Here is a 13,014-nt window from a genome sequence, read left to right as displayed (position 1 = left end):
ATGTCTTGGCAGGACATTTTGAATCAATTCGTTTAACTGTGACTTGGTCTGTAAATAAGTACTTTTGTGGATAAGGTTCGAGTGACATTTTTAGTGGAGTTTGACAGAATCTAACCTGCTTTCAAATCTTCTGCTGAGCTTCTCTATACCTCAGCAGTGAAGCTGCCAAAAAGCTTTTTCTTTTATCAAACCAGCACTAAATACCAGTAACTCCTCAGGTTAGACAGTCTTACCAAAGTCACCCGGCAATATTTAACTAGCTCTGCTTATGGCAAAGCCACACCTGACCCATGTTCACGCCTTGCCTAGTGGTGGATATTGGGGAATGCAGAAAAAAAGCCAGAAAACAGAATGGAAATTGGGAGCTTTTTATGCTAACTTGCAAACAGGGTAGTATCTCATACCTGTACTGCTCCTTGGAAGAGGACATCCCACTAGGAGACTTTACACTGCAGAGAAGAATGACAAATCTGTTTTTCAATCCCCTCAATATTTTGCACTACATACATTTCCACTAGAACCCTAAAGCATTTGCTTTGTCAAAAAGCTGTTTGTTTGGTTTTGCCCACAGAACAAGTGATACTTGTCTCAAGCTATTAACCAAATGTCCAGCCAAAATCAATTGCCTAGTAGAGGCAGACCATTACCTGAAAGTCAAGATCTCAATAAATATTACCAGCTTCATTGTACCAGTGACAGATTCAGCTTGTTTTTTTATGTTACAGTTGAACAGTTTAGGCTCCTGCATTTGTATATATTTGCAGTCTGTCTTGTGGAGACCATCTCAAGAGCAGAGCACTAGCAGCCTGTGGACTCAAGAAATACTTCCACCATGACCATGGCAAGTGTTTTTGTGCTGCTCTCTCTTGCGCTTTGCTGCTTCCCAGGTGAGTAACTCTCAAGGCACTGCAGAGGCTTTGTATCAGAGAGAAAGAGAGACCTGGTTATCTTTTTTCTTAAATTAAAAAAAAAAAAGGGGGGGGGGAAGATAGTGTCCTCAAAGACAAAGAATCTTATCCTACAAACGTCTAGTTTATCTTGGTATGTTGGCATCACACAGAATACAGGATCAGATTTCTGGACAGTCTTAAGTGGATTTCTGTTGTAAATTATTGTCCATTAAAAATAACTGCAAGTGGAGTTCTGTGCTTGTAATTGATACTGTGTACCGTTAAGGTAGATGGGTGCTTGAATCAAGGCCATAATGAAGTGGTCAGACCTCAGTAACTACTCATGGAAAATATAGTAATGGCACAAGCAAGTTCTGTGCCTAAGCCTGGTGACTTACGTGCAACACTTCCACTGCAAATGGAAAAGCAAGAGATGGAAACAATCCAGAATTTAATGTTTCCTTTGCATATTTAGATCTGATGAAATTACAAAGTCAAAGACTTCTTTTTTAAATACACTCAGCTCTTTTGAAATGCATATTCCTGACAACATACTGTATATGTTTGTTTATCCTGTTGGTGACTATTTGCATTTGCATTTATCTGTATTGACTGATATGCAACAGCTATTCTTTAGGATCAAAAACAATGTGTAAAAGATAAGGAAGAAAAAGCTATTCTATTCAATTAATAAGTCTATCTCAAAAGAAAAAAGAAAGCAATTTAAAAACACATTTCATCACAATTAGCAATAAGAAAGACTATTTATCAGCATAGAAAAAATTCACCCTGATTTATTAGTTCAGGAAACCATTCAGTAAAAACTATACAGTTTGTTACAGCATACAGGAATGCTAAATCCAGATTCTCATCTTCAACTGAGGTCTTACTGGTAATATTGGCTTTGTTTCACATTTTCTACCTCTTTTTCTTTTCCAGAGACTGCATTGGGGGTTGAGGTGAGTGTAAGATTTTTTTTCTGTCACTTTTTTCAGATATATGGCCAGATAGACAGTTGGTAAATGCACAATAGCCAAAGAGACAAAAAGCTAAAGCCTGCAAAAGCTTAACTGTTTTTCTCCAAACATCAGATTGATGTAATTTTAGTCAATGGCTTAGTAAAACAGATATTATCTTTCTGTTAATGTTATTCTCTAGCTACACTATACTCTATAGTACATAACATTATATTACACTATCAAGTCTATATCTATACTGTATGTTAATAACATAAACTATTAGGTAAAGTCATTTCTGACTATCCCTAAATTGGCCTTAGCTCTAAGCTGGCCATATATGATGGCGATAGACTGTGGCACTAGAAACTTCCCAAATTTACCTAGTGAAAGAATAAAACTGTATAAGGCACTCCAGCTTCCACACATCACATGTGTGGATATTCGTGAGAGTTGTTATTCTTCTGACAACACCATCCATGCTTTGAAAATGAATGAGTAATAATGGAAGTGGAGATGTCACATTAAGGTAAGAATGAGACCCCAAAGCTCAGCCTTTGTAAAATGACATCTAGGGAGTGTAAGACTGCCACTGATTTCCCCCAGATGGTGGCTGCATGAGTGTAACCCCGTCATCCTCCTCACCCACTGCATTGGGGCACAAGGTATCCCTCCAGGAAAGATCTATGTGTTACTGGATCGACACACCTGCACAAGTTTGTTCTATGGTAGCAACAAGAGTGAGAAATCCATTGCAGGGAGGTTGTATCTGGTTCCTCTCTCCTGTAAAATGAGATATGTAAATTGTTGTCACTGCCCTGTTGTACATTTCTTTGACAGGTCGACTGCAGTAAATATCCCAACACTACAAACGAGGAAGGCAAAGAGGTGCTGCTCTGTCCTGAGATCCTTAACCCTGTCTGTGGTGCTGATGGAGTGACTTACAGCAATGAATGCCTGCTGTGTGCCTACAACATGTACGTACTGGATAGGCGAGCTCTCCTTGTAAGCAGGCAAACTCAAATGAGTCTGCTTTTCTTATATTAGATATATATTCCCAGCACTTAAGATGCAGCAAGAACTCTTTGCTGAACTTCCTAATGCCTATCTTTCCCTCTCCAGCGAATATGGAACCAATGTCAGCAAAGACCACGACGGAGAATGCAAGGAAGTTGTTCCTGTAAGTGAAATGAAGGGCAAGGCAAGGGTCAGGTCCTTTGACCAGGCAGTGGTCAAAGCTGCTTACTGACTTCCCCAAGAGACATTTGAAACTCCTAAATGAGAGGATGTATGAAATGTCAAAATCCTATATTGGTGGTGTTACAGTGAAACTTCACCATAATGACACAAAAGGCCTTTTTCCTACTGTGGTGGACCCTCAAAAGGCCGAAGGCACATACCGACCAGATACACTTGCTTCCTATAAACAAGCCTTCACCAGCATTTTGTTGTATGCCCCTTCCACAGATTGACTGCAGTAAATATTCCAACACTACAAATGAGGAAGGCAAAGAGGTGCCAGTCTGCACGAAGATCCTCAGCCCTGTCTGCGGTACCGATGGAGTGACTTACAGCAACGAATGCCTGCTGTGCGCTCACAATGCGTAAGTACTGTGTATGCAGAGCTCTCCTTGCAAGTAGGCAGCAAGCACTTTGGACTACTGGCAGCTGCACTTCTAAACAGCAGAATTTCTACCATGGCCTTTTCTGTAAGTCTTGTTGACTCTGACCTTCCTCCTTCCCTGATAAGCAGACCCTGTTCGCCTTTGTGCTCAAAGGAAAATTATACCTTTCATCTCCAAGTAGAGGTCTGAGTGGAGATTTAATGCAAGAAAGAATGCTTCTCTTAATGAAATTAAAACTGTCTACTGTCTGTGGCAGATGTTGCCTTGCAGAGAATAGCAAATACCTTAAGGTCAGGTACAGGCATACATTGTCAAGTGACCCTGCTTCTATATTCCCTTAACACCCCGTCTCCTCTGTCGTCCTTCTCATCATACTTTAAACAGCGCTCTAGCAAGCTGGGGCACCACATCACACCATATCTGGCTAAAAACAAAAATACCACAAAGCATTTGCCTTCAAGTGCACGTCTTCAAGGCCATTGAGTACCATGCCGCATGTCCAGAAAAGTGGACAAAGATGGTCTTGCGTGGAGGGGGCTGGCTCTGAGCTGCGCAGATGCGAGTTGCGGTGGCCTAGCTTGCTGGGGAAACAGAGCTTCTCCTTGAGCTGTTGTCTAGAGCAGAGTAGACCCAGGCTAAGCTGGATGTATCTTGTATCCCATACTTTACACCTGAGGCTGATCAGTGTCACTGGGGCATAGAGTTTAACAGAGCAGGTTGCTCACAGAGCTCCTAACACTTACCTCCTTTTCCAGAGAACAGGGCACCAGCGTTGGCAAGAAGAGTGATGGTGAATGCAAGAAGGAATTTGCTACAGTAAGTGTGAATTATATAATGAAGGGCCAGGTGTTAGCCCTGCTGATGTCAGTGGAAAGAGTGCCAGAGTCTGTAGTAACCTGCGGACTAGTACCAGGCTATGGGAGCATAGCCTCAGCATAGGGAAAGATTTTGCTTTCTCCACACATAATACACATTATCCACACTATTCACATCAGGAAAGGAAGAAAGTGACTGCACAGGAAGAGGTTAGTAAAAAATCAGTAGCAGAAATAAGTCATCAGGGCAGAGCTGAGAATAAGAAGACAGAATGGCTTTTGTGGTCAGGCTGATGGTGGCTTGATGAAGAGCCCAAACTTCAGCGGTGATCGAAAGGACTGTATAGGACAAATTAGGAACAGAGTGAGTATATACAGCTCTTACCAAATACTCTTCCAACCTCCAGCTCTTCTCAGCTGAGGGACTTCAACTAGATGTGCTTTCTATGCATTCAATGAGCCTCAATGAATTTCTCTTCCATGAATATGTCCAGCCTCTTCCTGGACTCGTGTAAATTTCTTGCCTTATGATATCCCTGAGTGTGGTAGCCATTGCACAAAGAAACAGAATCGCACTCATAGTATCTAGGTAGATGCTGATCTTCCCATTGTAAGACTATAGGAGAGACGCTGGGCCTACATACATTTATCAGCACCTCCACCTCTCTAGACAGTAGAATATTTCCAGTTAATTTCCTGGACAGGTTGGGAACATGATGCAATCTGATCATGAGTGTGGCATGTTCACTGGGTGAACTGCTGCTTAGATGTGCTGAGGTCATGTTATGATATGAATCTCTTCAAACAGGAAATTATGCTCTTTTTATATTATTAAATTTTTCTAGCATAGGAGAAACTGACATCTCAGCTTATTGTAGATTGTGTAAGGAAATTATTTTATTTAGGAAACAGATCGTTATCTTTATCATTGAAGCTGTAGCCAGGGGTTCAAGCCCATTTTGCTGTCGACTCCTTCGTATCTTTCATATTGGATTTCTTTTTGCAGGTTGACTGCAGTGACCACCCTAAACCTGTCTGCTCGCTTGAGTATATGCCTCTGTGTGGCTCTGACAGCAAAACATACAGCAATAAGTGTGACTTCTGCAATGCTGTTGTGTATGTACAACCATGGATCACATTTGTGGTGTTCGCTACCTCTTACAGGCACAAGCTTGTACAGCTACTGTTTCCCTGCTTACTGATAAGTGTCAGCTAGGGATCTGGGGTAGAAGAGAATACCAGGCACCACGCCAACCATTCATTTTTTTCATCTGAGCACATGAAGAGCTATGCCTGGTTTGTTAGTGTGAATGGTTTGAAGACCTTAATGGAGTTTTCTCACTCATTGCAAATAAAACTAAACTTGAATCATAGACTGGTGAGGCTGGAAGAGACCTCTGGAGATCTAGTCCAACCCTCAGCATAGCCCTGTACGGGCACTGAACCCATGACCTTGGCATTAGCAGCACCATGCTCTAACTGAGCTAAACCTGCCCCTTAAGTTTCATTATAGCTTCCCAAAATATTTTTAGTCCTAAGAATGAGTTAAACCATTGCACTCATCTCTTAATAACGAAATGAAATAGCTGATGGGGTTCTCAGTCTGAGACCCTTTGGCTCTGGGGTAGGATCCTATCCAGTGCCTTCTGTAGGAGCCAAGGGAAAGGATAGATTAGAATAGGCTGTACTCTGTCTAATTCATGTCTTTCCTCTCCTCATTTTCAGGGAGAGCAATGGGACTCTCACTTTAAGCCATTTTGGAAAATGTTAAATATCAGTGCTGAGAGAACTTGCCACAAGATCCCCACTGGTGAACCCCAAGTGAAGATCTCACCTCAGTTCATCCTGCTCTCTGGGGGACTCGGCTCATTCTTGATTTTCTTTCTCAATAAACTTAAATCAGCAACACCGTCTTGTTCAGTGCTGTCTCATGCAATGTTTTCTTCCGACTCGTTGAATGCCTGACTGTGAGTAGGTTACACGCTCATAGCTCTGGGGTATAGTAAGAACAGGATCTTGTTCCCCTCCCTGTCATAAAAGGCAAAAACTAAAAACAGATGTTTAAATGATACTTGGCCTAAATCAGTAATCAGGCATTTTTGGATATTTGACATTATAAGGGGTTGAAAGATTGCTCTAAACGACACCAGCTGAGGTATCATTAAGGTATTTCTGGTGTGCTTTCCCTGTGTAGACATCATCAGAAAAATTAGTTGAGGCTGTGCTGTTGTAGGAACCAAGAGCTAATCTCTGGCCTCCTGAGCACAGTTCTTCAAAAAGTGTAGCATTTGGCAAGGGCAGTCTGTCAGCAAAGCCCGTGCTCTTCGGACACGTGAGTGTGCCCTGCCTGTTTGTCCAGGTCTTCCAAGTGACTTGTTTCTAGGCTTTTCTGATCTTGGATTTGTCCTTTAACTATCTTCAGGTATTTTCAGGTAAGTGCCCTCCAGGTAAGTGCCCTCCTAGAGATGGTTCCTGCTTACTTGCCTTTTCTTTTAATCCTTAATAACAGTACTGCTTGCCAGCCAATGAAATATTTGAGCAGTGTTTCATGTGATCCAAAGGCAAAATAGCCCTCTGTTTTTCAAGAGTGTGACCTCTTTCATTAGCTCTTTGTCCATTAAATTTATTTTTTTTCTTTATCCTTTGTTAGTGTACTGAATAGTGACATGCCCTTTCTAAAAATTAATGTCTTCCATATACATTCCTTTTGGGAATCAGGGGGGGGGAGTGTTTGTTTTTTCTTGATGGAATGAAGTAATTTGAGGCGGGGAAAAAAAAGGGATGCTTTGTAACAGCTTTTGTTGAAATTAATAGATGGATGAAGAAGTCATTTTCAAACTGAGTTCAACTTTTCTGGGATCCAAGCTAGAGGCTCGTGTCAGTGTGAGATCATCAGACCATCAGGCTACTAATGCAAATCTAATCCATGCTGCTAATGCTCTTTAGGGAAAATAATAGTCCAAAAATTCTCTGCAAATACTCAAAAAAAAGTTCCATCCCTAGCCCAGTCCAAGGACTCTCTTTAGTATTTGAGACACCCTATTGCTTCTTTCTCAGTTCACTGTTTTTTTTTTTGATTTCACTAAATCTAATGATACCTTATTGGGATGAAGCATGGGAATGGAAGTCAGAAAACAGAATGGAAATTGGGAGCTTTTTAGGCTAATTTGGAAGCCATTCATCTCATATTTGCAATATTTTGCTTATGAAAAAGCACTGCATGTAAATAAGCACTGGTGCATGCACATAGAGAAAATTTGGCAGTATACGCTGTACAGGTTTGTACAGTGACCTTCTGCCTGCAGGAATTTTTTATGGTTCTTCAGAAGCTACCTGCCACATTTTTTCACTTGAAACAATGATATATAGCGTTTATTTAACATGTATAAACTTCTTGTGATTCTTGATGATGATGAAGCATTCTTCCCAGCTTAGAACATGGTTTATCTCAGTAAATACTGTCAAGATTACCACCCTGACAACAGACTTGGGATCTTATTTCAGAATAAGAGTGGATAAACCAAATACAAACACATGCACACATATATATGCAGGATTACCATTCGAGGGGAGAATTAGGACTGCGGTTACTGAGCTGAGCACAGCCTCTGCTGTGTGCAGGCGCTTCAGCCATCATGAAGACTGCAGGCACGTTGATGTTTGCTCTAGCCCTTTGCTGCTTCCCAGGTGAGTAACTTTACTGCCTAGCGCCTACTGCTCTGTGTTTAAGTTCTGACTGTCTTTAAAACCACAAAAACATCCTCAGACTGGAAAGAGTTTCATTCTACAAGGACTTATTTACTCCTAGAAAGATAGTGTTGAAAAGACTTGACATCAGAGACTATCACTTATGGGGTAATATTTTAGCAACAGAACTGAGTGGGTAAAAACAACTGTGGGAACAGTTCTAGGATCAACGCTAGTTTATGCATAATGAAAGAAGTGACATGTATGTGGTACAACCAGGAGATTCAGACACCCAGGATCTGAAATGTTGCAGAAACACTAATTAGTTTACTGAAAGGAACTGAACTTTTCTTGTAACCATCACAAACGAGAGATGTGATTTGAGAGCCAGCACAGTTGTAGAAGCTTTATAGATCTTACACTTCAAAAAATACTTCCATTATTCAAGCGCTACTATAGAAATGCATATAAGAAGCTGTCCCAAGACACTTAACAGCTGTATGGCCCTGTTTTTCTCACTAATGTGTTTATCTTTGAGTACGTGTCCTGCTTCATCTTCTGAGACATAGAAAAAGTATTTATTTTATTTTCCTTCATTTTATGGACCTCTTTTCATCTTGGCTGTAACCTTCATGATGTACACTGCAGAATCAATGTTGTAACATACAATATAGCACAAAATTATGCATAGCATTATCTTTATCTAAAAAGGCATTTGTTAACAATGAATTAAAAGTGGCGTATTCAGGACACATTCACAGATTTTAACTGGTCCAGTATCCATGAGCTGCATTTGTGTCTCAGTTTCTACTGTTTTCCTACATTTCTACTGTTTCCCCCCCCCCTCCTTTTTTTTTTTTTTTTTTTTTTCAGATACTACTGCTGTGAAGGTGGAGGTAAGGGACAGTTCTTTATAGTTATTCTCCATCATTTATTTCCTGAAAGCCATTTCTATAGAAATCATTGTTAATCGCACTGTGATTGAGCATTTGAAGATCCTGAGTCCTCCAGCTGTTTGAGCAATATTTGCCACACATATTATGGGGTGAAATTTTCATTTCCATTTGATAGTTTCAACAAGTAGTGCAGGATTCAGGGAGTGCCCAAACTATTGTCACAGTTACTGCAGTAACATTTTTGATGTTCACGCATGCTCTACATTACTAGAGGCTTTAAGGGTGCACTAGCAACACATCACTGCTCCCCTTCCCTATACCTTGGCCCTTTCTAGACATATGCTACTGGCCAGTACCAGAGGAAGCCCAGGTGGATCTCTGGTCTCTCCTAACATCACCTATCAGTTGTTGAGAGATCTTTGGTGAACATAATGTTGCCTCTATCTACAGGACTACTGCAGTGACTATGTCATACCCAGAACGTTCTGCACTCTGGAATACATCCCACATTGCGGGTCTGACGGCATAACATATGGCAATAAATGTTTGTTCTGCAATGCATTTCTGTATGTATGAAAATAAATCTTTTCACTAACTAAACAGCTAACTAATTTAGCTTTAACTAATCTGTCTTTCCCTGGGAGATGTGAAGTTCTTTTATTTTGTGTTTACCTGTTTACTTACCCTTCAGTAAGGGCTGCTGATTTTATGGGAAGATTTTGCCAGGAATTCCTTTCTTTGAGGTAGAAGGAGGTAAGAGTAGCAGAGTTAAGTAATTTACTGAAGAACTCTCTTCCGGCACACGAAGTCTATTTCCTACAGACTAGTTGTTTTTCCTTTAAAATAAGTCTTTATCTTAGCTTTGAATGTTATCAACAAAAAATGGCTGTAATACCTTTCAGAAGTTTTATGTTTTGGTTAAGCTCCTCTATGATATATACTTCACTGGAGGGACAGACAAACATTAAAAGCCCAGATGTTCTTTCTCTGAGATATCTATTTCCTCCTCCCCAGGAGAAGTCAGCGTACTCTTGCCTTGCTGTTTCTTCGACAGTGTTAACTCCCTGAAGGGCTTCAGCTCCGAAACAGGAATCCTCCCTTGCAAAGTTTCCCATGGCAGACGCTGCTCGAAGACCTCGTCCTGAACCTTGAAAGCTTCTGATGAATCCTGAAATCTCTGCTATGTAAAAAACAGCATTCATATCTTATGTTAATAGCTTAGGAGAAAACAGCACAAAACGTACTATCATGTGATTATATCACAGCAATAATCCTTGGGTGCAGGTATTAATAGTGAATTAAGGAAGAAAGTATATATTGTTCTGATTTACAAAGAAATCAACTCCATCTACAAAGGCAATGGGCATGATCTTAAGAGTGTCTTAGTTCCTCCAGATGTCTGAAATAAAACCAGCAGTAGGAATGTAACCTGGTGTAATGTTCCTATTGATTTGTTTCACTGAGAGTATCCTGGACAGATGTTGTCCACTTAACCAAGGAGGAATCGTCCACCTCACTAGCTGCTACTGCTAAACACCTGCTGCCTCACCGCTTTATTATTATTTGCATATTATGCATACTCTGGCAGCCTGTAGAGGCCCCAAGCAAACCTGAACATACACATAATTAGAGACAAACCCAATCCACAGATTTTTACAGCTGGGAGTGTTTCGTGGCTGCCCTACAGAAAGCAGTTGAAACACAGACTGGCTCTCAGGCACTGGGAGCTGTTAACCCTCATTTCAGCTTCCCGGCTTAGCCACGTTTTCTCACATGGACAAGAGAAATGGGTCGATTAACTTCACAGCTGAATCTTTTCCCCTTGAAAGCCGGGTAGGGAGCGCGCATTTCAGTGAAGAAAACCCCTTTTGCAATCTGCTCTGCCTCCCAAAGTAAGAGGACAGCATTTTTCTCTGCACAGGCGGATACCTGGCTGCCCACATGCATGTTTGCAATGTGCATCCGTGCAGGATACCGCAGAAAAGCAGTGGGCAGAGTCAGATCTAATAGATGAGATGTTTGGAAGAGTGCTAGCAATAGTTTCCACAGCCCTTTCTCACACCTCGCCCACCACTTGGCTGCTGCTTGTAGGTAATTGCATCGACTGTCGCTTGTAGAGGATCCTCTGAGATTCTTCGGCCTCTGGAAATCTCGTCTGATGAAAAGAAGGGCTCAGAGTCATAGTGTTAATTTATTATTCATTAACAGCTAGTGAAGTGCTGGCAGTGCAGCATGTTGTGCATGTAGCAATCTCCCAGTCAAATAGTTAATGATTTTAAGTGACGATATGTCACTTTACAGAGATGGGAGGGAGTAGCTCTCTAAAGAGAGACAATTTATTTCCAAAAGACATGACTGTGTATAACCATTTAGTGCCAAGTCCCTTTCCAGCGCTGGAATGTCCCTCCTGTGAGTAGGAGGTCTGCGTGCTGGAAGGCATTTCAGTGACACATACAATCTCTTAGGGCCAAGACAAAGTGAGGCTCTGGGATGCAGTGCTGGGGTTGTGCAGCTCATGGGCTCCCTGCTCATTCTTGTCCCCTCTGCTGCACGAGGGAAATAGGAGGACACCAGCCCCATCACATATTTTCTTTCTTAGGGAGGACAGAGGGGACAAGGAGGGCCCCAGAGGACCTGTGCTACCTTGGAGAACAAGCGGAGCTCCCAGTCACCCGCAAGATCCCAGCAATTCTCGGAGTCCAGCTTCCAAGGGCTGTTTCTGCTGAACAGGAAAATTTGTGAGGCAATTCAGGGGAAACTGTGAGTAGAAATGAATGAGGCTGAATCTGCCTCCCTGGTGCAGAGCTGGGTTACCCAGCGGTACTCAGAAGTAACGGGGAGCAAAGCAGAGGGCTCACCATGACTCTTCTGGGTCAGGTGGCCAGCTCTTTGGGTCGGAGAGGAAGAGAATATTCTTTCAGGAACACCCTGTTGGATTTTTTTCTTCTTGTTGCTGCTCAATAAAATCCTGCCACAACAACACAAAATCTTCTCACTAATCTAACTCTCCCTCCAGGAAATTCAAGGCAGGAAATATTGCCTGCCTGCCGAGGCATTTTATGGTACAATTCTTTAAGCAGTACCTCAGCACCTTATGTCATTATCTGTTGTTTATAAATTTAGGAAATGTCACTCAATTAGCCCACAAATTGATTAGCACGTTACATGTGGTTATTTTGTTCTGCTCTACTTTATATCAAAGCTTCTTCTTTTTTTTTTAATATATCGTTCTACTTGTTGCTGGCCAAAACATACCTCAGGCCAGCCTAGATCTCTCTGTTAATATAGTTTCTCTCTGAGACTTCGGTCAGGATAAACTGTTTGTCACTACATTCTTCCTCAATGCAGAGAAAAATAAAAAGAGGTTTTTAAAGGAAAATTACTTGGAGACGTCATTTCTGGGGGATGGTCATGGCAGAGCTATTGCAGTCAGGCAGAGCTGAGACTCACTGTGGGATGTGGATGTGTGGGGCTGCATCCTGAGCATTTTGCTGTAAGTATTTGGCTCCCAGACAGCCAAATTATTCCAGACACCCTTGCCTGTGGTATCATCTATGGTTAAATGACAGGAGATATGAAGGCAGCAATCAGGTAGCTGAACTGCGAGGAGAACTATTACATGGATACAGCTCAGAGCAGAGGTTTTACTTGCTCTAAATTGAACTGATGTTCTTACAGAAAATCTAGTTCTGCCCCCATGTGCATAGGTCTGGTAACAGCAATCTGCTTTAAATGATCTTGCAGTGGGTCACATGCGTCACTGATCAGTGGAAAAGAAATGCATTTTGTACTTCTCTGTGCTGTAGCATAGTGTATAGGAGTACAGTACCATTTTATTCTTGATAAGTATGTTTGTTGTGTGACAGTATTATATAACAGCAAGGGCAGTGGTATTGCTGCTGGAATGAAAACGTGCTGTGTTTCAAATCCTTGAACAGTATAATTATTCTCCGCAGCCAAATGAAGCCTGTGACAAGTTTTAAACCAAAGCAAGAAAAACGACTGAGGAATTTCTTAGACTGTGGCAGATTACAGATTTGCCTGAGACAGGGAATCTCAAGATCAGAGGAAAAGGTTCCCAGGAAAACATCACTGTTATGGGAAGAAATAATTCTGGATTAGATACTGTTAGAATTTCCAGAATT

At 41.5% G+C, this 13,014-nt stretch overlaps 2 protein-coding genes across 3 annotated transcripts; both read left to right on the top strand.

Annotated features, from left to right (window-relative positions):
* Positions 1-826: 826 nt before the first annotated feature.
* Positions 827-6,057, top strand: LOC134146655 (ovomucoid). The gene is made up of 8 exons (XM_062587087.1): positions 827-887; positions 1,830-1,849; positions 2,687-2,823; positions 2,969-3,026; positions 3,314-3,450; positions 4,227-4,287; positions 5,293-5,402; positions 6,012-6,057. Exons 1-8 carry the CDS (start codon positions 833-835, stop codon positions 6,055-6,057), a joined length of 624 nt encoding a protein of 207 aa, XP_062443071.1. The 5' UTR covers positions 827-832.
* Positions 6,058-7,875: 1,818 nt separating this feature from the next.
* Positions 7,876-10,297, top strand: LOC134146783 (ovomucoid-like). Of its 2 annotated transcripts, none has more exons than XM_062587318.1 (4): positions 7,876-7,973; positions 8,847-8,869; positions 9,320-9,435; positions 9,924-10,297. In XM_062587318.1, exons 1-4 carry the CDS (start codon positions 7,922-7,924, stop codon positions 10,012-10,014), a joined length of 282 nt encoding a protein of 93 aa, XP_062443302.1. In that variant the 5' UTR covers positions 7,876-7,921; the 3' UTR covers positions 10,015-10,297. The 2 variants fall into 2 exon arrangements, with proteins under 2 accessions (XP_062443302.1, XP_062443303.1); XM_062587319.1 differs by having other exon boundaries at positions 9,884-10,017.
* Positions 10,298-13,014: the final 2,717 nt, after the last annotated feature.

This window comes from Rhea pennata, chromosome 14, assembly GCF_028389875.1.
Source record: "Rhea pennata isolate bPtePen1 chromosome 14, bPtePen1.pri, whole genome shotgun sequence".
Lineage (NCBI taxonomy): Eukaryota > Metazoa > Chordata > Aves > Rheiformes > Rheidae > Rhea > Rhea pennata.
Note: the sequence above shows the minus strand (reverse complement) of the source record. Positions and strands in the feature narration are given on the sequence as shown.